Source organism: Ranitomeya variabilis, chromosome 6 (assembly GCF_051348905.1).
Source record: "Ranitomeya variabilis isolate aRanVar5 chromosome 6, aRanVar5.hap1, whole genome shotgun sequence".
NCBI lineage: Eukaryota > Metazoa > Chordata > Amphibia > Anura > Dendrobatidae > Ranitomeya > Ranitomeya variabilis.
This window is the reverse complement of record NC_135237.1, coordinates 471,163,941-471,187,967: the sequence shown is the minus strand read 5'-3', so window position 1 is coordinate 471,187,967 and position 24,027 is coordinate 471,163,941. Positions and strand designations below refer to the sequence as shown.

Genomic DNA, 24,027 nt, shown 5'->3' with positions numbered 1-24,027 from the left:
TAGCCCCAACACACCCCTAACCCTATCCGTAACCCTAACCACAAGCCTAATCTTAACCCTATTTCCAACCCTAGCCCTAATTCCAACCCTAACTCTAATTCCAACCCTAACCCTAAGGCTATGTGCCCACGTTGCGGATTCGTGTGAGATTTTTCCGCACGATTTTTGAAAAATCTGCAGGTAAAAGGCACTGCGTTTTACCTGCGGATTTACAGCAGATTTCCAGTGTTTTTTTGTGCGGATTTCACCTGCGGATTCCTATTGAGGAACAGGTGTAAAACGCTGCGGAATCCGCACAAAGAATTGACATGCTGCGGAAAATACAACGCAGCGTTTCTGCACGGAATTTTCCGCACCATGGGCACAGCGGATTTGGTTTTCCATAGGTGTACATGGTACTGTAAACCTGATGGAAAACTGCTACGAATTCGCAGCGGCCAATCCGCTGCGGATCCGCGGCCAATCCGCTGCGGATCCGTGGCCAAATCCGCACTGTGTGCACATGCCATAACCCTAACCCTACCCGTAACCCTAACCCTACCCGTAACCCTAACCCTACCCCTAACCCTACCCCCCTAGTTCTAACCCTAACCCTAGTGGAAAAAGAAAAAAAAATATTTTCTTTATTTTATTATTGTCCCTACCTATGGGGGTGATAAAGGGGGGGGGTTATTTATTATTTTTTTATTTTGATCGCTGTGATAGAACCTACCACAGCGATCAAAATGTACTTGTAATGAATCTGCCGGCTGGCAGATTCGGCGGGCGCACTGAGCATGCGCCCGCCATTTTGGAAGATGGCGGCGCCCATGGAGAAGACGGACCGACTTCGGGAGGCTCGGTAAGTATAAGGGGGGGGAGATCGGGGCACGGGGGGGCGTCGGAGCACGGGGGGTGGCATAGGAGCACGGGGGGAGCAGACAGGAGGACGGGGGAGCGGAGCACAGGACGGAGGGGACTACGGGACAGATCGGTGGCTTGGGGGGGCGATCGGTGGGGTGGGTTCACTTCAGTATTTCCAGCCATGGCCGATGATATTGCAGCATCGGCCATGGCTGGATTGTAATATTTCACCAGTTTTTTAGGTGAAATATTACAAATCGCTCTGATTGGCAGTTTCACTTTCAACAGCCAATCAGAGCGATCGTAGCCACGGGGGGGTGAAGCCACCCCCCCTGGGCTGAAGTACCACTCCCCCTCTCCCTGCAGATCGGGTAAAATAGGAGTTAACCCTTTCACCCGATCTGCAGGGACGCGATCATTCTGTGACACAGCATATGCGTCACAGGTCGGATTGGCACCGACTTTCATGACGCATACGCTGTGTCACAGGTCGGGAAGGGGTTAAGGAGCAGAAAATGACTGTCCAAGCTGAGTACAGGCACTCGGGGCATCACAGTGGGACCAAACATTCAAAGCACCACTCAGCCCAGCCGTATACTTACCAGCCGCCATCTTCTGCTGTTCTCAGTGCCGCTCCGGTCGTCTTCTGCAGCCTGTGACCTGCCGAATTCTCCAGTGTCTGCTGGGCGAGCCGGAGATCCCATCCCAGATTACGGGCTCATTAAGACGTCCTTGCAAATGGGCCTGAGATCGGACTGCAACGCACGGACTGCCCGCAGGTCTCCTGATCCCAGCCGGGCAGCTTCATGTGTTTCTAGGATGTTGTCACGCTGGGGTCAGTCCATGCATTGCGGTCCGATCTCAGGCCCAGTTGCATGGACGTCTTAAGCCCTAGTTCTGTGAGGGGCAGAACGCGGCTCTCGTAGACTAAGGCTGCCGTCACACTAGCAGTATTTGGTCAGGATTTTACCTCAGTATTTGTAAGCCAAAACCAGGAGTGGGTGATAAATGCAGAAGTGGTGCATATGTTTCTATTATACTTTTCCTCTAATTGTTCCACTCCTGGTTTGGGCTACAAATACTGAGGTAAAATACTGACCAAATACTGCTAATGTGACGGCAGCCTAACACTGAGAGCTTGTGACGTCCGGTCACTCAGGAGCTGCGGTCACAAGATGGAGGCGCACTGCTGGGAATAGGTGAAGACGGCAGCTGGTAAGTAGATTACTAGGGGCAGGGAACATGGATGACTAGCACCACTCCAGCGCTGAAATAACAAACCACAGAGGTGCTATAAGTGCACCTTCTCTCCATTGTTGGTATTCATTTATCCCCCATCTTTGATTGACAGATCTGACTTTATACAACCAAAGGGTAGAGAAAGATGGAAAACAACTAGGAGCATCCTGTGCTAAAATATCAAAGCCTGAGCGTCACTTCCAAACGGAAAGCTGGTGTGTACAGATATCATACGAGGCAAGACTACCATCTCCAGACATAACCAACAAATAAAGTAGCACTCCGTAACACAAGAGCATGCAAACATGAACTATATGAAATATGATCACTGCTGTAGGAAATAGGAGAAAATGGAGAGAATTAGCACAGAATTTGGCCAATTCATGTGTACCCAACAGCCACGACAAGGCGATCCTACCTAATGTAATTCCTCTCCTGGGCTGAAGCCTACATTTATGGGTAAGTAGCATCCTGCTGTGCTTCACACCAACACAGGCTGATGGGGGGTGTTGTAATGTAGCATTAGACAGGTTCCCAATAAAGAAGATCGCCTCGTCATGGCTGCTGGGAAACTGTGCTATTTCCCATTTTCTAGAGCAGTAATGCAGTTCGTCTTCCATGCTATAGTACAGCACTACAGAGTGCAGCTACAGTCTGTGGGACTAGGAGTCCGGGGGGCGGTCCTCAGCAGTGACTGGCAGACAGGTGACTGGCGGTGTCCACAGCAGCAGCGCCCTATATGTCAAACAGCATCGTGCGGCTCCGCGTCCATGTCAGGACTCTGTGGCAGCCGGGAATGGCGGCATCCTCTGCCTGTGGGGTGTAGACTCCCTATGCTAAAAATCCACCAAGTTTATCAAAAAAGCGTCAGTCCTCGTGCCTTCTGTGGTAATCTGCACATGTCCCTATAAGCAGGATGCTCGGCTACACTACAAGGGGCTGGAGGCACAGGCAGCACTACAAGTCGCAGCACTGCCTGTCACTCCGGTCATAGTCACAGGGTCAGGAGTCGCTTGTCTTTCTACAGGTGACCACTGGAGGCGCTGTGCTGTCCACCACAGCCGTGTAACGCCGACACATACTGACCTCCGGCCGGTGCCCACCAGGTATGTGTTAGTGCCCTGTAAGGTCATGGGCCCCGGGTTACATCCCAGCACACGGATCACCCGGGAGGACAAGTGCTCTATACGGGGCAGAAACGACAGCGCCATCCCGGATTCCAATATGGACCTGCACTTTACCCTTCTGACGTCAGAACATCACGTGACAAGTAAGGTCACATGGTGCAGCATGCTTGCGAGAAGAGGAGTGTAAGTGATGGGCAGTCCGGCTCTTTTTGGTGGTCCGGCTCTCATGGCTCCGCTCACCAAAAAGAGCCGGCTCTTTCGGCTCGTGAACTGGCTCTTTTTGGATCGTATTAGATCCCTATTGAGTACCTGTTCAGGCGTCCCAAACTCCGCCCACCTACCGCAAAAACTCCGCCCACTTCTTAGATAGACAATTAAAATGAAGAATGGGCGGGGTTTCGCCCAGGTGGGCGGAGTTACGCCTCCCGAAGTCCGGGATTTTACGCCCAGTGAGAGCCATTCAGGGATTTTAGTGGCTCTCACTGGTGTGCCGGCTCCCATCGTTCACAGCAGGGAGCCGGCTCTTTGTGTCGGCTCGTTCGCGAACGACACACACCGGAGCCTGACCCGGGAATGGCGCTGCACGGGGAGGACGGAGATCAGTGTGTGCTCGTCTGCCTCTCGTATATTCGCCTCGTCCACTGAATACTAGAGGCGCCCCTATAACCTGTGTTCCGCCTACTACCAGTGTTTATGACCTGTGACCTTATAGTCTGTGTGCCTACTATCAGTGCCCCTATGACCAGTGACGTTATAACCTATGTGCCTACTATCAGTGCCCCAATTACCAGTGACCTTATAACCTGCGTACCTACTACCAGTGTTCCTATAACCAGTGCCCCTATGACCAGTGACCTTATAACCTGTGTGCCTAGTCTACTACCAGTGCCCCTATGACTCGTACCCCTATAACTAGTGACCTTATAACCTGTGGGCCTACTTCCAGTGCCCCTATAACCTGTGGGCCTTCTACCAGTGCCTCTATGACCAGTGCCCCTATAACCTGTGTGCCTAGTCTACTACCAGTGCCCCTATGACTCGTACCCCTATAACCAGTGACCTTATAACCTGTGTGCCTACTTCCAGTGCCCCTATAACCTGTGGGCCTTCTACCAGTGCCTCTATGACCAGTGCCCCTATAACCAGTGACCTTATAACCTGTGGGCCTACTAACAGTGCCTCTATAACCAAATACCTATAACCAATGCCCCTATGCCCTGTCAGTTGATGCGCCCTTTTTGGAAGACCACCTCCTCTTGCACCCCATTCTGTCCTGCTTGGCGATGCCATGATTAGATAAATAGGTCCTGTTTTTCCCCAGACACAGCGCCACTCATGTCAGTGGAATGTATCTGATATGACCCCATAATAATAATCGGGAGGCAGCATCCAGAAAATACACTCAGTCTGCAGCAGCCATGCTCACCCGCAGGGACGAATGGACGCTTGGGTTTGCACCTCAGTGTTACCGCAGACGCACGCACTCACTGGTGGCCGCAGCTGGGTGGGGTCTGAGGCGCATGCGATAGCTGCCTGGAGCTTCAGATGTCGCCTTCTTCCTGGAGAATCAGTGTGTAGAACCTTAGTGGTGATATTTCTCCAGAATGCAGTAACCAGCACTGGATCTTCTGTGCACTCACTTTTACTCCACTGCTCCATATATATTACATCTCCACTGCACGGGACAAAACTGTTTCCCGGCAGTCATGTGACATGATTATATCATGTGCCATCTGCAGCCAATCAGAGCAGACTTCTACTCTGGTGAAAAGATGCAGACACTGATTGGCTGCAGCTGTCACATGACACAATGTCATGTGACCAGTGGGAGACAAATCTCTGACATCATAGGATTGGCACCGATCTAGGAGCTAAGTATGAAGTGTTATGATCTTCTGTGCCGTAAATCTATTAAGAAGGGTGTGTCCAGTAGGTTAATCATGAACTTGGCGCAAATTACGCCAGAACAACGTTTAAGCATCTTAGTGCAGTTTCCAGTGTTACATTAGAGCAGGAGACCATTGTTGCTGGTTTCATCAATGCTGACATTTTAAGCAAAGTGTGGATTTTTACATTTTAAAGGGGTTATTCAGGACTTTGATAATTTTCCCCATGGGGTTGAGAACATCGCTAACTACCTGCCTGTTGTGCCCCCCGCCGATGTCTGCCAGCACGGAGCAGTCACGGACCGCCCCTGCTGGTGATTCTCTGGCTTTTGCTTTTTTATTCAGCCATTATCTGCCTCGGAGCGGAGCCTGTTAACATGTTAATGGTGAGTGTGCTGAAGACCTCCGTGCTCGTCATGGCGTTCCTAGGAGACACTGCTATGTGTAGTACAAGTGATCGGATGACTGCAGATTTACGTCCCCTCGGGACTATTGAATACAGTAAAAAAAAAATGTTAAAAAATAAAAAAACACAAAAGTTCAAATCCTCCACCCTTTTGCCCCATGAAAAATAAAGGAATAAAATACACTTATTTAGTATCGCTGAGTTCATAATAGTCCGATCTATCAAAATATAAAATAAGTTAATCCGATCGGTAAACGGCATAACGAGAGGAAAAATAGTAACATCAGAATTACCTTTTTTTTGGCCGCCACAACATTGCAATAAAATACAATAATGGGCTATTAAAAGATCGTATCCACCCCAAAATGGAATCACTAAAAACATCAGCTCAAGGCGCAAACAATATGCCGTCACCCAGATCCCGAAAACCAAAAGTGTTAATGACAGAAGCAAACATTTTTTTTTTACAAAGTTCTGAGCTTTTTTTTACCACTTATGTAAAAAAAAAATGACATTCTTCGTATCTGTGTAATCATACTGACCAGGAGAATTATATTGTTAGGACTGTTTTACTTTTTAGTGAACATGGCAAATTAAAAAAAAAATATTGTAGAATTGCACTTTTTTTTTCCAATTTTTTAAATTTTTTACCTCTTTCCACTGCATCACAGGATAAAATTAATGGTGTCTTTCAAAAGTAGCTGGTCATGAAGGAGTTAAATAATACAATTCCCAATTCTAGAAAAGCACCGAATACCAATGTGTCAGATATATAAAAGTCACAAAAAAGTAACAAAATGCAACCTCACCATAAAAATAGTTCCAACATAAAAGTATTTGTTCCAGACTTTCATTTAGCTCAGTTGTGGTGTGTCCAGCAGGGAGGAGGGACACTGAGGAGCGGGCAGTCAGGGTAGGTGGGCTAACATTGATTTAAGATTTCAGAAGGGATTATACAGTTCTGGAATTTGGAAATAAATACAACCTCCCCATCAGGTCTGACCTCTGTTTAATAATGTGTGCAGTGTGGATTGTGAGATCTGGTGACACTGGTTCCGATCTCGGTAATCGGGTCTTTTCCCCTCACATCTGCCCGCTCTTGGGTGGGATCTCCACACTTTTATTAGTATTGTTGCCCAGGGGAGGAGAAGGAACAAATAATACGTATGATCCCTTTCTACATGACAAAACTAAAATTCCTCACATTTTCATTGAAAGCAGCAGTCACTCCTAACTTTTCAGTAAAAAAAAACCTAAACAAGCTCCGCACACACAGAGATATTAAAGGGGGGTTTCCAAGAAAGAAACTTACCCTCTAATAATAGGGGATAATTTTAATTCTTGGCGAAAACCCCTTTAATTTACACATCAAACACCTCTGACTACAGTCATCACCAGAAACAGAACTTGTGACCCAAGCTCCGAATCCATGGATGTGGAGCGTCCCCCAGCCCTGACACACGGGAGCGTGCAGTTTCCTGGAGGTGCAGCCTTGACGTTGCTGTCACCACAGTAACTGAGAACACCATGACAGGGCCAGCCCCGGCCAGGCCCACGCCGCACTTCCTTCATTCTTACGGTGTGTGCTCTCTGCTTCCTCCTTCATGTCACTTCTCGCATTATCATCCTACACTTCTCCTTCAAAGTATACCATCTGCGAGGTAAGAGCCTGTCTTCACACTTTTATTTCTACGATCAATGCTGAGAAACCAATAGGCTTCACGTACGGTATATGAGGTCAGTACCTTCCGGTACAGAGATAATAATAATTTTATTTCTATAGCACCAACATATTCCGTAGCTCTTTACATTTTAGAGGGGACTTGTACAGACAATAGACATTACAGCATAACAATAATCACATAAATCAACAGATACCAAGAGGAATGAGGGCCCTGCTCGCAAGCTTACAATCTATGAGGAAATAGGGCAGACACGAGAGGTGGATGGTAACAATTGCTTTCATAGTTCTGACCAGCTATAATGTAATAAATCGGGTGTTCATGTAAAGGTGCATGTACCGGTTACCAACCAGAATGTTTAAAAGTACAGACCCATCCCTTGTAGGTTGTGAGCCCTCGCGGGCAGGGTCCTCTCTCCTCCTGTACCAGTTGTTGCTTGTATTGTTTAAGATTATTGTACTTGTTTTTATTATGTATACCCCTCCTCACATGTAAAGCACCATGGAATAAATGGCACTATAATAAATAATAACACAGAGGGCTATGAATGCATAAAGCATGTGAGAACATGATATGAGGAACCTGGTTATGAAGAAAATTTTGGATGGGCCACACAGGGATAGTTAGGGTAATGAGATGAGGCGGTAGGCCAGTCTGAAGAAATGCGTTTTTAGGGCACTCTTAAAACTGTGGGGATTGGGGATTAATTGTATTAACCTGGGTAGTGTATTCCAAAGAATCGGCGCAGCACATGTAAAGTCTTGGAGACGGGAGTGGGAGGTTATGATTATTGAGGATGCTAACCTCAGGTCATTAGCCGAACGGAGGGCACGGGTAGGGTGGTAGGCTGAGACCAGGGAGGAGATGTAGGGTGGTGCTGAGCCATGGAGTGCTTTGTGGATGAGGGTAGTAATTTTGTACTGGATTCTGGAGTGGATGGGTAACCAGTGCAATGACTGGCACAAGGTAGAGGCATCGGTGTAACGGTTGGTGAGGAATATGATCCTGGCTGCAGCTTTCAGGACAGGTTGGAGAGGGGAGAGTTTGGTAACAGGTAGGCCGATTAGTAGAGGATTACAATAGTCCAGACGGGAACGAATAAGAGAAACAGTAAGAGTTTTTGCAGAGTCGAAAGTAAGAAAAGGGCGAATTCTAGAAATGTTTTTGGGTTCAGATAACAAGAGCGAGCCAGTGATCAGATGTGGGGGGTGAATGAAAGCTCTGAATCAAGTATGACCCTCAGACAGCGGGCATGTTGCTGGGGAGTAAAGGTACCTTCACACGAAGCGACGCTGCAGCGATAGCGACAACGATGCCGATCGCTGCAGCGTCGCTGTTTGATCGCTGGAGAGCTGTCACACAGACCGCTCTCCAGCGACCAACGATGCCGAGGTCCCCGGGTAACCAGGGTAAACATCGGGTTGCTAAGCGCAGGGCCGCGCTTAGTAACCCGATGTTTACCCTGGTTACCAGCGTAAAAGTTAAAAAAACAAACAGTACATGCTCACCTGCGCGTCCCCCAGCGTCTGCTTCCTGACACTGACTGAGCTCCGGCCCTAACAGCAGAGCGGTGACGTCACCGCTGTGCTTTCACTTTCTCTTTAGGGCCTGCGCTCAGTAAGTGTCAGGAAGCAGACGCTGGGGGATGCGCAGGTGAGTATGTACTGTTTGTTTTTTTTACTTTTACGCTGGTAACCAGGGTAAACATCGGGTTACTAAGCGCGGCCCTGCGCTTGGTAACCCGATGTTTACCCTGGTTACCAGTGTAAAACATCGCTGGTATCGTTGCTTTTGCTTTCAAACACAACGATACACAGCGATCGGACGACCAAATAAAGTTCTGGACTTTATTCAGCGACCAGCGACATCACAGCAGGATCCTGATCGCTGCTGCGTGTCAAACGAAACGATATCGCTAGCCAGGACGCTGCAACGTCACGGATCGCTAGCGATATCGTTTCGTGTGAAGGTACCTTAATGGTGAAACCGCACACGGAGATGACAATGTCAGGCAAAGGTAGGTTAGTGGAGGGAGGAAACACAAGGAGATCACTTTTTGAGAGGTTTAGTTTCAGATAGAGGGAGGACATGATGTTGGAGACAGTGGTAAGACAATCACTGGTGTTCTGTAAGGCTGCCATCACACTATCAGTATTTCGTCAGTATTTTACCTCAGTATTTGTAAGCCAAAACCAGGAGTGGAACAAATAGAGGAAAAGTATAATAGAAACATGTGCACCACTTCTGCATTTATCACCCACTCCTGGTTTTGGCTTACAAATACTGATGTAAAATACTGACCAAATACTGCTAGTGTGACGGCAGCCTAATAATGCAGGCGTGATGTCAAGAGTAGAGGTGTATAATTGGGTGTCATCAGTATAGAGATGGTACTGGAAACCAAATCTACTGATTGTTTAATGGTGGAGGTTCTGGGTATATGACCCAGATATTACATGTAACCAGTGTACCATACTTTAATATGGGGCCATGACTGCATTTTATCCGCTGCGATTCTACCTGGGAATACTTCCAATTAGAGGATGTAATAGCGAGATGAAAATCCATACTTTCTGTTATTAAAATTAGTGTACAATTGAGTATGGGTCATTCAGGTCTGGTCACTATGGGGGCAATAAAGGGTGGTCCAGTCTCTTTATATGACTGCAGACAGTCAAACCATGACACTGCGTGATGTGCACACTGTCACAATTCCCCTGTATTTCCAGTGCAGGTGGGAGATTACGTCTTCACATGTATATGGTTTGTATACTTCTGGTCAGGTGCCGACTAGACTTCTGTGCTTCTCTCAAGTCAGATGAGACTAGTCTGCATGTGTCTGCATATACACAAATCACATGCGGTCACGGGAAATACATGTGCGCATCACATTGTTATTGTTCGACAGCCTGCACTCACTTTCCTTCTGAGACTGGACAACCCTTTTAATGACTGGACTTTTTTTTGTTTTGCCTCTCCTCATTTTAGCAGCCATAGCTTTTGTTATTTTTTTCCATTGACATGGCTGTTTAAAGCTGTTTTACGTGGGACAAATTATATTGTTTTTAGCACTGTTCTTGGGTATGTATAAATTGCAAAGTAGTTTCAATAATTTTTTTGGTGTTGTAAATGCAGAAACAATGCTCATAGGATTCTGGTGCACAGGGGCAGACTGTACACTATGTCTTCTCCTCGCTGGTTGTGGTTCCCCGGCCCTTCCACCTGCCTCCGGTCTGTGAATCACCTGCCTCCTCTGAAGTCACAGCAGTGGCCTGTCATTCAAACACCGGAGGCAGCAGAGGGGTCGGGGAATCACAGATTCTCCTGCATTGTAAATTTACAATGGTGCGTGGTCCACTACTAGGACAACCGCTTCTTGATCAATATGTTTGGCCCCGATGAAATAATAAATCCTATACTCGCCTCCCGTGCAGGCGCCGTTCCCGCCGTGTCGGCAGCCGCTCTCCCCGGGGCTATTGTGCGGTGTATGACACGCTGATGGGGCGCCGGCGTCACTGTCTCCACCTTCGGACAAATTGATCATGAAGAGGAAGCCAGGGCTGCAGCTGATCCCGGACTTCCTCTTCATGTTCGATTTGTCCGAAGGCGGAAACTGTGACGCCAGTGCTGATTGGGCGCCGGCGTCATGTGTCATACACCACACAAGATCCCTGGGAAGAGCGAGTGCGGGAACTGCGCCGGCACGGGAGAGGAGTATACGCTTTAGGCTATGTGCACACTTTGCGGCGTCCTCTGCGGGTTCTCCCGCAGCGGATTTGATAAATCTGCAGGGCAAAACCGCTGCGGTTATCCCTGCAGATTTATTGCGGTTTGTTTTGCGGTTTCCGCTGCGGGTTTACTCCTATACTATTGATGCTGCATATGCAGCAATATGCAGCATCAATAGTAATGTTAAAAATAATAAAAATTGGTTATATACTCACCCTCTGACGTCCCGATCTCCTCGGCGCTGCACGCGGCGGTCCGGTTCCAAAGGTGCTGTGCCAAGAAGGACCTTCGTGACGTCACGGTCATGTGACCGCGATGTCATCTCAGGCCCTGCTCGCACAGCAACCCAGACCGGACGGCCGCGTGCAGCGCTGAGAGGTGAGTATACATTATTTTTTATTTTAATTTTTTTTTTACACACAAATATGGTTCCCAGGGCCTGGAGGAGAGTCTCCTCTCCTCCACCCCGGGTACCATCTGCACATTATCCGCTTACTTCCCGCATCGTGGGCACAGCCCCATGCGGGAAGTTAGCGGATCAATGCATTCCTATGTGTGCAGAATCGCAGCGATTCTGCACAAAGAAGTGACATGCTGCGGGTTGTAAACCGCTGCGTTTCTGCGCGGTTTTTCCCGCAGCATGTGCACAGCGGTTTGCAGTTTCCATGTAAATGCAATGGAAACTGCTGCGGACCCGCAGCTGCAGAATCGCCGCGGATCCGCGGTAAAACCCGCAAAGTGTGAACATGGCCTTATTATTTCATGAGGGCCAAGCGAGGGGTATGACAACAAGTCCAAGTAGTTGAGAACTTCTTTAAGGTCCTGGGGGGGTTGTTTTTATTGGGATACTGGTGCCTCTAGTGTCTGCACCATCATTTTTTACAGAGTTTGATTATTATAATTAGCATTGCAGAATGCTGTGATTACAGAGGTGGGCATTAGGTACACAAAATAAAACTGAGAGCCACACCTAGTAATAGTACACTATGCATTAAAAGCACAAAGAGGAATGATCGGTTGCAATTTTCATAGCGGAGTGTCTTCTGACCTTCCCCCAGCACCTCTCTTATGGGGAACATGCCCCGGTGACCCTCCCAGCTAAACCCTTCACCAGAAAGGGGTTTGATTTGAAAATGTCTTTCTGAATATAAACCCTAGTGAGCCTCCTTATCTGTGGGAAAATCTGTTGGGAGGTTTTTCCTGTCATGCACAGATTGGTGATATTAATGGGTCACGGTGTAACATTTTATAAACATGCCAGGTCCACTGGATCGAGAAACATTCTTTGCAGCCCATATGCTACACAGTAGATGAGGGTCCAAAGCGTAAGAACTTCTTTATTTGCATTTTAGAATAACTGATGATCCAAAGCGGAAGGCCCCCATAAGCACCAGCCATTATGTGAATCAAATGTATATGGAGGCATTTTTATTAAAAAGGGTGTTCCGATCTCGTACGTCCATCTTGAGAATGGAGTCCTGACGGTGGACAGAATTCCCATGCAAATGAATGGAGAGAGCCATACTTGTCTATGGGGATTTCAACCCCACTTCCCTGACTTTGGTGCTCGTCACCCAACTTAGAAGAATTTGTAAATGGAAATTTAGGACAAAATACTTATGGTTGAGACTGTTCAGCCTACAATGGTAGAACGTTATCAAAGTTGTCCAATAGAAGACCTGTCCTTATTTGCTTTACACAACCAACCAGAACTTAGCTTTTATTTTTTCAGAGCACTTTAAGAAATGCAAAATGTGTCCTAATTGGTTATTAGGGGCATCAAGATCGTTTTTTGTCAGACTTGATAAATGAGGACTTATTTAGTTCTTACTTTTTTCTCTTTGTATTTCAGGTTCATCAGTTTATCAATGGAATCAAAAAGAATTAATTAAGCCAGAATCATGAATTATCAGACTTCAGAAAACTGTAGAACTTTTCATAATAAAGCAAGAGTATATATATATATGTATTACGGAAAATACGTATTAAATGCAACACAATGACTGTGAGATCATGAACATTCTCAGGCATATCTGCTGTTGTGATGTGAAGAAGTCACTGTGACGCTAAGACGATGTAACACACAATCCCACCAGGGCTTAGGAGGATGAGCTTCACAAAATGGAATTTTATTATGACCATAGTCGGGATCCTCTCCTTTCTGTTTGATATTGGAGTAGATTTATGGATTTCATTTAAATACTTTCAACAAGAACTTTATCTTTTTGGACTTTTAACCATATTTTTTGCTCTTTTGTCCACACTAATTGTACAGACTTTTAGTTACACGTGGTTTAAAGATGACTTTGTTGAGGGCAGTGATGAGAGTATGAAATGCATCCTTGTTATTCATCTCTTTCTGGCTGGGACCTTGCTCAGGTAAGTGAACCTCTGCACATCATGAACTGTTTTTTCTCACACAGTCCCTACACACACATTCATACGTATGTACAGGCATACATACATAAAGGTACATGTACTGCTCAAAAAAAATTAGGGAACGGTTAACTTGCATATCGGATGTTGATGAACGAAAAATTCAAGTTGGAGATCTTTACTGATATTGAGAAGAAAATGAAAACCAAATTGATTAGCCAATTAAGGCCTGGATTCCATATCGCTCCAAAAATCAAAGGAAAACATTGAAATCACATGTGGGTAAAATTTGCATGAATGTCATCTTGACAACTCATATTGTGGTTGAGTGGTACCCTGGGGTACCTTCCAAATCTGAAGCAGGACATCATTGGGCTTCTGAGCAACCTATGGCCCCACTTAGCAGTGAGCACTCGGATAAGATGTGATGTCACAGAAGGTCTCAATTGGACTTGGGCTTACAGGGCAGGCATTGTCTGCACCAGAAGAAACCCACGGCCAACTGCACCAGTGTAAGGTCTGATAAAGGCTCTGAGAATCTCATCCTGACACCTTACCATGGTCTCTTGGGGGTTTGTGCAACTCTCCTCTGAGGATATGACTTCCCAGGCAATGTGACCTACAGCCAAATCAATCATGCTGGATAATGTTGAGGGCAGCATTATTTTCACCATGACATGTCCAAACTCTTTATCACATACTGAGTGTGAACCAGCTCTTATCTGTGAAGAGAATGAAGCACCAATGGTGGGCCTACCACTTGAAGTTATGTTCCATAACCATTGCTAATGAGCTTCATGGTGCTAGGCTGTGAGCACAGGTCCGACTACAGGACGTCAGGCTGAATGCCATCCTTATGGAATATTTTTCAGCCTTTGTTCAGAGACTTGTACATTAGTATCCCGCTGGGAGGTCATTTTGGAGGGGTCTGACATTGCTCCTTCTGTTCCTCGTTTTACAAAGGTTGATGCATTTCTATGGTCCTGTTTGTTATTTATTTGTTTTGGCATCATTCACTCCTACCAGGGTAACCCTGGTCCGTCCAGAAAACCCCTTTATATGGCCTTGTGGGGTGTTCTCAACATGTGGTTAATATCCAAAATGATCCAAGGAAGGGGAACTTGTGAACTGGCAAAAGAGTTATAAGTGGTGAGGACATCTGCATGTGGTTGGGAGTGAAAGATAGCCAATGTGGTTCAATTCCACATAAGATCTACTGTAGCACAAATTGCTGAAAAATTAATGTTGGTTAAGATATCAGAACATTAACTTTCTGTATGTGCGGCTGTTCAGCCATAGACCAGTCAGGGTGTCTACTCTGACCTCTGTCCATTGCTGAAAACCCTTCCAGTAATATGTGAGAATCAGCACTGGGCCATGGAGCGATGATAGGTGGCCTGGTCTGACACATTTCTTCGACTTTATGTGGATAACTGGGTACTTGAGCATTGCTTACCTGAGGAAAAATGGCTACGCCACATACAATAGAAAAAGAGCAAGTCAACAAAATCAGATTAATGTTCTGGGCGATGCTGGAAAAGCTTAGGTCTTGGCAGGTGGATGTACATGCGCTGTACATGTATGGTGCAAGCTGGAAGTGGATTCTGGGGTCATCTGAAGTCAATTGTCTATTCTGTGAAGATACGAGATGTGCCGCATCTGAAACAACGGATACTGGAAGCCTGTGCTAGCATTTCTTCTGCGGTGTTGCTGTCAGTGTGTCAAGAGTGGGAGAAGAGGCTTGCATTGACAATCCAACACAATGGGCAGCACTTTGAACACATTTTATAAGTGGTCATAAACTTGTAAATAATTAATGAAAGAATAAAGTTGCGTTAAAACCAAGCACACCATTGTTTTTCTTGTGAAATTCTCAATAAGTTTGATGTGTCACATGACCCTCTTCCCATTGGAAAAAATAAAGTTGGATCCAAAATGGCTGACTTCAAAATGGCCGCCATGCTCACCACCCATCTTGAAAAGTTTTCCCCATCCCATATACTAATGTGCCACAAACAGGAAGTTGATATCACCAACCATTCCCATTTTAATTAGGTGTATCCATATAAATTGTCTACCGTGTAGTATAGTACATAAAGTAAAGGTAGACCACAGTGCAGTGCAGGTAGCTTGCAGTCTAGTACACGTTGTGAAGGAATAGAGCAGTACAATACATATAGTACAGGAAGAGAGCAGGACAGTACGTTCAGTATAGGTGAAGCACAGTACATGTAGTAAAGGAATAGAGCCGTACAGTGCATATAGTACAGGTAGGTGGTGTACATGGTGCACTGTACAGTGGAGAGAGCAATTAGCCAGCCAGTTGATTAATGCCTTTTATAGTGCTCACTTCACTGCCTGTGAATCGTGGCTTGACTTTATTTCCAGGGTCATTGTACAAAGTAGAAATGAAAATATTGCATCCTTTGGGCCGATCACATGAACAGACCTACATATTGTCTTCCTCTGTGTTTCTATGATTATAACCCTGTGTTCATTTTATAGGATTTATAAGATGTTGTATTATTTTCTGCTGCTGCATCATGTATACCCTGTGTTCACCTCTAGATACTGGTATGCAGTAAAACATGGTTATCGAGCGACATGTGACCGAACACAGGATCGTGAGAATGCCAAGAAGAAGGCAGTCTTCGACATGACGGACTTGAGCATGCTGAGGTGCTTTAAAACATATTTGGAAAGTACGCCGCAGTTCATTCTTCAGCTCTACATACTCATGGAGCACGGGCACATTACTATATTTCAGTGTAAGTTAATGCAGTTTTTTTACTCTGCGGTGAATTCTCTGGTGTCATAGATTATCTAAAGACTATGGACACTTATCACATAAAGGCTATTGCACTGTATTTTTTATTGTCTTATTGGAAAAATAAAAAAAATTCCAGGTCTCAGAAAATGGGCACACAATCAAATTTTTCTTTTTTTTTTTTACAGTTTTCCAAGTTTTTACTCACCACATAAATAAAAAAAAAATTAGTTTGCTATCATTGAAATCAGATTGACCTGAAAAATCACGTTGCAACAACAAAAAAAAAGCAATGGTGGAATTGAGTTTTATTTCACTGCACAAAAGTAAATGGTGAAATTTTAAAACTGCAATTCAAACAAGTCCTGAGATGGCTATGTAGATATAAAAAGTAAAAGTCACGGCTCTTGGAAGAAATTGAAAGTGCAAAAAACGTACCCGGCCATGTAAAGATATTGCTGGACTGGAAGAGCTACGTGTGCATATAAATAGTTTTGGGGGTAAAATCTTGATAACAGATTCTCTTTAAAGGGAACCTGTCACCCCCAAAATCGATGATGAGGTAAGCTCACCGGCATCAGGGGATTATCTACAGCATTCTGTAATGCTGTAGATAAGCCCCCGATGTTACCTGAAAGAGGAGAAAAAGACGTTAGATTATACTCACCCAGGGGCGGTCCCGCTGCGGTCAGGTCGGATGGATGTCTCCGGTCCGCTCCGGCGCCTCCCATCTTCATTCCATGACGTCCTCTTCGGGTCTTTACGCCGCGGCTCCGGCGCAGGCGTACTTTGTCTACCCTGTTGAGGGCAGAGCAAAGTACTGCAGTGCGCAGGCGCCAGGCCTCTCTGACCTTTCCGGCGCCTGCGCACTGCAGTACTTTGCTCTGCCCTCAACAGGGTAGACAAAGTACGCCTGCGCCGGAGCCGCGGCGTAAAGACCCAAAGAGGACGTCATGGAATGAAGATGGGAGGCGCCGGAGCGGACCGGAGACACCCATCCGACCTGACCGCAGCGGGACCGCCCCTGGGTGAGTATAATCTAACGTCTTTTTCTACTCCTTCAGGTAACATCGGGGGCTTATCTACAGCATTACAGAATGCTGTAGATAAGCCCCTGATGCCAGTGAGCTTACCTCACCAGTCATTTTGGGGGTGACAGGTTCCCTTTAAGAATTGTTCTCCTCTAAATGGATTTGGCACATCTTTTCAGCTGCTGTGCACCACCATAAGGCTATGTGTACACGCTGCGGAATGGTGTGTGGATTTTTCCACACTGATTTTGGTAAATCGTAGGTAAATGCGTTTCCGCGCATTTTTTTCCGCAGCATGTGCACTGCGGATTTTGTTTTCCATAGGTTTAGGCTATGTGCACACGCTGCGGATTTTGCTGCGGATCTGCAGCGGATTTGACGCTGCGGTTCTGCAGCAGTTTTCCATTCGGTGCACAGTACCATGTAAACCTAGTGAAAACAAAATCCGCAGAGCACATGCTGCGGAAAACAAAGTGCAGAAACGCAGAAGTTTATATTCCGCAGCATGTCAATTCTTTGTGTGGATTCCACAGTGGTTTACACCTATTCCATTATAGGAATCCGCATGTGTAAAACCGCAGGTGGAATCCGCACAAAAACCTGTAATTCCGCCGTAAATCTGCAGTGCGGTTTACCTGCGGATTTACCAAAATCAGTGCAGAAAAATCCGCACACCATTCCGCAGCGTGTACACATACCCTTACATGGTACTGTAAACTCATGGAAATTTGCTGCAGATCCGCAGCGTGTGCACATTGCCTGAAAAGTTAGGGACTGGATTACTGATCAGTGGTAATTGTCCCCACTTTTGTGGTGTAAATTCTGAATTTGCCAGCAGCGCTTGACCACATCCCCTTCCAGCTAAGTTCCTCTAACTTTTCAAAAAAGTCTCATGAACATGCCAGGGTTGGTATAAAAATGCCAACAGTTGCCATCTTTTGCGCAAATATGACTTGTGAAAAGAATTGTAAAATTTAAAACCATTTTACAACGGAATAATTCGATAAATCAGCCCCCCGATATGTCCAACATACACGTTACATATAGATTACAATCCTATTAATGGCTGATACATAATGCAATGTTTTTATTCGGAGAGATCAGCAGATTGCTGCAGTGACCACATGATGAAGGGGGTTGTGTGATGAGACGACCCTTATACATTTAAAGGGAACCTGTCACCCCGTTTTTTCCGTATGAGACAAAAATACTGTTAAATAGGGCCTGAGCTGTGCATTACAATAGTGTATTTTGTGGACCCCGATTCCCCACCTATGCTGCCGAAATACGTTACCAAAGTAGCCGTTTTCGGCTGTCAATCAGGCTGGTCTGGTCAGATGGGCGTGGTGTCTTCCCTCAGATCTTGCTTAGTTTTCCATTGGTGGTGTAGTGGTTTGCGCATGCCCAAGTCCAGAATCCACTGCACAGGGGAGGGAAAAGAGCGCGATCTGTGCTATTCCCCTGGTGATCGGTGGGGGCGGCCATCTTCCTGTGGCCGTGCGTGCGCAGATTGAGCGCTCTGCTGCCCGGGGCTTCAGGAAAATGGCCGCGGCGTGCGCAAATGGAGATCGCGGCGGCCATTTTCCTGAAGCAGAGTTCGCATCTCTGCTTCGGGAAAATCTGCACACGCGCAGCACACTATTTAACAGTATTTTTATCTCATACGGAAAAAACGGGGTGTCAGGTTCCCTTGAAGAAAGGTGGGTTTTTTATGAGAGCGCTCAGTTTAGTATTCTCATTGCAAATCATAGGAAAACAAAAGAAAATATTCTTCTCTGTGGTCTTTCACATTCTCATATTTCTCTCTACTTTTTAGATATCTCCATCGTGGCATCTATTTTCAGTATTTCATGGTCTACTGTGGATTACCAGATGTCTTTACGAAAATCTCTACCAGGACAGAAGGGAATAAGTGTGGGGCTTCCTTTGCTCTCCTACACGTTCTACAAGTTTTTTACTTTGACCTCCTGGATCGTCAGCGTAGTTTTCCTTCTAACTTGCAATATTTATATTTTTGCTGGTCTCGTGACATCGTTAGGTGTCGCTGGCTTTTGTTGGGCTTGGAAGCAAGACACGGATTTCTGCAAAACCAAAAGAATGGAAATTCTGTATAGGGCTGTTGTTGGAATCATTCTCGTTTTTACTTTTTTTAATGTAAAAGGATCAAAAACAAGAATCCCCATATCTGTTTATTATTCTGTGCGATGCTTCAGCACGGCAGGGATCCTCGCCTTGTGCTTCTTCCTCAGACCGGCGTTTGCTCGTACTTTTATATTTGCAGTGCTCAGTATTGCTACAGTTGTGACTTTGGGACTTGGTATTTTATCCCTGATCCTATATTATGCTTGTTTCCATCCCACTTTGCACTGTCTTATTCATCCTAAGGAAGATACAGTGGATGGTATTTGGGAGGACCAGAGCCGATTAACAAATTTCATTATGCCGTAGATGATCTGTTTGTTTGTTTTTTTACTTGTATTCTAAATCAGCACAAGTGAAAAGCTTCTGCACCTGAACGAGTAGTAAAGTGGTCTGTAACTCCATAAAACATTTGAGGAATTTTGCAAGTTCTTCCCCACACGGAATCATTGCACTGTAGATACAGCGGGTGAAATAAGTATTGAACATGTCACCTATTTTCTAAGTAAATATATTTCTAAAGGTTTGTATTAGGCTTATTTGGAGTGCTCAAGGAGGGTTCCAGTCCATATACAAGAAGAAAAATGGAACTTGGTACTCTTTTTCAATGCTGTAATAATATATTTATTGCACAAATAAAAAAAAAAAAAACAGAAAGATCCACATTAAAAAAAAAAGCGTTGACGTTTCGGCCTAATCGGCCTTCCTCAGAACATGAGGTGGATCAATGATGAATAATAATTGCTGTATGCTGTACAAGCAGTAAAGCCTGCAGTAGAAATGAGACAGCCTGTGCTGGGGTTCTATTTTTCTTCTTAAAATTTCTAAAGGTGCTATTGACATGAAATTCTCACCAGATGTCAGTAAGAACCCATCCAATCCACACAGGCAAAGAAATCACACCATAGATGTCCATAAATTAAGTTATGTGTAACAATGAGAAATGACACCGGAAAAAATTATTGAACACAAAGAAAGATAGGTGCAAAAAGCCACGGAAAGTCATTACACCAGCTGAAATATACTAGTAATTAGACAGCAATCTTGCCACTTAGTGAAAAATAATAATATGAGCTGGTTCAACTGATGGGCTGTAAAGGTGTTTCTCATTACCATGGTGCCACACAAGAAACATCTCTTGATGGGTAAAACTAGTAAGCTGCCTCAAAACCTTTGCAACCTTATTGCTGTAAAACATACTGATGGCATTGTTTACAGTAGGATTTCTAAACTACTGAAGGTTCCAGTGAGCACTGTTGTGGCCATAATCCGGAAGTACAGTTCACCATAAACTGGCCACGACCAGGTGCTCCCCACTAGATTTCAGACAGAGGAGTAAAAAGAATCATCAGAAGAGAAGTGGAAGAGCCAAGGACCACCTGTGGAGAGCTACAGAAAGACCTGGAATCAGCAGGTACGACTGCTTCAAAGAAAACAATACGTAATGCAGTCAACTTCTATGGCTTATATGCACGCTCACCACAAAAGATTTCATTGCTAAACAAAAAGCATGTTCAAGCACGTTTAAAGTTTGCTCAACAACATTTAGACAAGCTGGGGAAAGACCTGGTCAGAAGAGATCAAAATTGAACTCCTTGGATGCGATAATACACCCCATGTTTGGAGGCCAAAATAACTGCATATCACACCATAACAACAGTAAAATTTGGAGGTAGAAATACCATGGTGTGGGTCTGGTGTTCAGCATGTGGCATTGGCAAACTTCATATAATTGAGGGATGAATGGACAAATATACAGAGACATTCTTGATAAAAATCTGCTGCCATCTACCAGGATGATGAAGTTGAAACAGGGGTGACAATTTCAGCAAGACAATGAACCCAAACACACAACCAAGGAAACTCTATTTTCTTTCTCTGAATCCAATTAAGCTGCTAGAATGGCTCAGCCAATCACCTGACCTGAATCCAATAGAAAATATATGGAAAGAACTAAGAGTTAATAGGAGGGGCTCACGGGACCTTCAGGATGTGAAGATTGTTTGTGTGGAAGAATGGGTGTAAATCACACCTGAGCAGTGCATGCAACTAGTTTCTCCACACAGGCGTCTTGAAGCTGTCATCTCCAACAAAGGCTTTTCAAAAAGAGAAAGAGAACCAAGCAGCCATGAAGTCCCATAAAATAGTATACTTTATTGAGCAATATTAAAACCACCAAATAAGATACAGTGATGCAACATAGGGGAATAAACATGCATTCCTAATGGCCATAAATAGCGGGCCAGGACACCAACACAAAACCTGCTGTAATATAATGATAAGCCTCATTGTAATAAATGCCCATAGCTACAAAACAAATATTGGAACAGTGCCATAGCTTGGGAGAAATTGATGTCAATCACCTGGCATAAGTACATTCGCAGGATGGATGGGCGAACGGACCCGACCCGACGCGCGTTTCGGAGCCGACAGCTCCTTCATCAGGGGGTCATGATGAAGGAGCTGACCGCTCCGAAACGCGTCGGGTCCTGGTCCGTTCACCCATTCATCCTGCGTATACTGGGTATGTACTTATGCCGGGTGATTGACATCAATTTCTCCCAAGCAATGGCACTGATCCAATATTTGTTTTGTAGCTATGGGCATTTATTACAATGAGGCTTATCATTATATTACAGCAGGTTTTGTGTTGGTGTCCTGGCCCGCTATTTATGGCCATTAGGAATGCATGTTTATTCCCCTATGTTGCATCACTGTATCTTATTTGGTGGTTTTAATATTGCTCAATAAAGTATACTATTTTATGGGACTTCATGGCTGCTTGGTTCTCGTTCTCTTTTTGATAATTATTGTTGGCAGCTGGCCCCAATAAGTCCTCTGCATATTTGCTACTTTTTATCTCCATGGTGGTACATCATTAATTTATTTATATTTAATATGCTTCAAAAAAGGCTTTTGTACGAATTATAAATTAAAATTTCAGTAAGTGTGATTAATACTTTTCCCTGGTGTCATTTTGTTATTATTATACATAACTTATTTTATGGACATTTATAGTGTGATTTCTTTTGCCTGTGTGGATTGGATGGGTCGTTACCGACTCTTGGTATTTCATGTCAATAGCACCTTTAGAAACAGGGATTTTTGTGTACTCACCATAAAATCCTTTTCTCCAAGCCACTCATTGGGGGACACAGGACCATGGGTGTTATGCAGCTGCGACTAGGAGGCTGACACTAAGCAGACACAAAAAAGATTAGCTCCTTCTCTGCAGTATACACCACACACACTGGCTCCAGCCAAACCAGTTCCGTGACAGCAGTAGAAAACAACAAGAACAATATATTAGAGTATACTAATGTCAAACCAAAGAACATACTCAAGCCGATAGGCCAACAGTTTGGGTGCTGTGTCCCCCAATGAGTGGCTCGGAGAAAAGGATTTTACGGTGAGTACACAAAAATCCCTGTTTCTCAGAACCAGAACAGAACCATGGGACATCTTAAAGCAGTCCCTGGATGGGGACACTGACAGGACAGACCTAACCTCACACACCAGCCGCCTAGAGATGCGTTACCGCCGCCTGCAAGAATCGTCTTCCAAGTCTCGCATCTGCTGAGGCCTGAGTGTGAATGTTGTAGTTGTTTCGAGAAGGTGTGCAGACTGGACCAATTCGCAGCCTTGCAAACCTGTTCCGCCGATGCCTGGTGCCGAATGGCCCAGGAGGCCCCCACTGCACAAGTGGAGTGTGCCTTAATCCCCGCTGGGATAGGCCTTGTTCTTGACATGTAAGACTCTTGAATAGCCAACCGGATCCACCTGGCTATTGTGGACTTAGAAGCGGTGAGTCCCTTTCTGTGACACTCAGGAAGAACGAATAAGACATTCGTCTTACGGAAAGACGCCGTTCAAGAGACATACCTTCTGAGAGCCCTCACCAGATCTAGGGTGTGAAGAGCTCTCTCAAATCGGTGCACTGGAGTCGGGCAAAACGAAGGCAGAACAATGTCCTCGTTAAGGTGAAAATTTCCAAGTACGGTGATAAATGCACACAGACGCAGGTTTCCGGGTGCTAATCATTGTGGAAACCACTTCTTGAGAGAACTCGGCTTGGGTTAAAACCCAGGATTCAACGGCCATGTCGTTAAACACAGGGCCCCTGAGTTCTGGTGGTAAATCGGTTGCTGCGAGAGCAAATCTGGTCAATCCGGAAGTCGCCAGGGAATGTCGGTGACGAGCTGCACCAACTCCGCGTACCACATTTGGCATGACCAGTCCAGAGCGACTAGGATCACTGGAATTCCTTCCGATTTGATCTTCCTGATGACCTTCGGAAGCAACGGAAGTGGGGGTAACACATACAGAAGACGGAACTGACGCCACGGAAGGACCAGTGCATCCGCCCCAATGGCCTGTGGATCCGGGAACCGAGCTATGAATGATACCATCAGATCGACGTCCGGAGTCCCCCAGTGATGACAAACCTGATGGAAGATCTTCGGATGCAGAGAACACTCCCCCGAAGCTAGACCCTGGCGGCTGAGGAAGTCTGCCGCTCAGTTTTCCACCCCCGGAATGTGCACTGCTGAAATGACTGAGTGGTTTCTCTTGGCCCAATGGAGAATGTGCTTCACCTCGCACATAGCCGCCCTGCTGCGGGTGCCCCCCTGATGGTTGATATATGCCACGGCTGTGGCATTGTCCGATTGTATTTAGATGGGGCGACTAGCTAAGAAGTGATGGAACCGTCATAGGTTCAATCGAATCGCTCTGATCTCCAGAATGTTGATTGGGAGAAGTGTCTCTTGAGGAAACAGCCCCCCAGCCTGTGAGACTGGAGT

The 24,027-nt window shown here is 45.6% G+C and overlaps 2 protein-coding genes across 2 annotated transcripts in view; one reads left to right on the top strand and one right to left on the bottom strand.

Moving 5' to 3' along the window:
* Positions 1-3,323, bottom strand: part of LACTB2 (lactamase beta 2) — a 30,511-nt gene extending 27,188 nt beyond the window's left edge. Inside the window, exon 1 of the mRNA XM_077270621.1 lies at positions 3,169-3,323. Within this exon, the coding sequence (XP_077126736.1) occupies positions 3,169-3,293 (125 nt within the window). The 5' untranslated portion in view covers positions 3,294-3,323. The remainder of the gene's footprint in view (positions 1-3,168) is intronic.
* Positions 3,324-7,042: 3,719 nt separating this feature from the next.
* XKR9 (XK related 9) lies at positions 7,043-19,751 on the top strand. The gene is made up of 4 exons (XM_077270620.1): positions 7,043-7,162; positions 12,765-13,291; positions 15,857-16,056; positions 18,903-19,751. The coding sequence occupies exons 2-4, from the start codon at positions 13,020-13,022 to the stop codon at positions 19,532-19,534; spliced, it is 1,104 nt and encodes a 367-aa protein (XP_077126735.1). The 5' UTR covers positions 7,043-7,162; positions 12,765-13,019; the 3' UTR covers positions 19,535-19,751.
* The last annotated feature ends 4,276 nt before the right edge of the window (positions 19,752-24,027 follow it).

What these genes read in the sequence shown, in the direction of transcription:
- XKR9 (XM_077270620.1), top strand. Translation starts at nt 13,020, where the DNA reads ATGAGCTTCACAAAATGGAATTTTATTATGACCATAGTCGGGATCCTC. An exon ending in CTGGCTGGGACCTTGCTCAG is followed by an intron (nt 13,292 to 15,856) that starts GTAAGTGAACCT and finishes GTTCACCTCTAG; the next exon opens with ATACTGGTATGCAGTAAAAC. An exon ending in GCACATTACTATATTTCAGT is followed by an intron (nt 16,057 to 18,902) that starts GTAAGTTAATGC and finishes TCTACTTTTTAG; the next exon opens with ATATCTCCATCGTGGCATCT.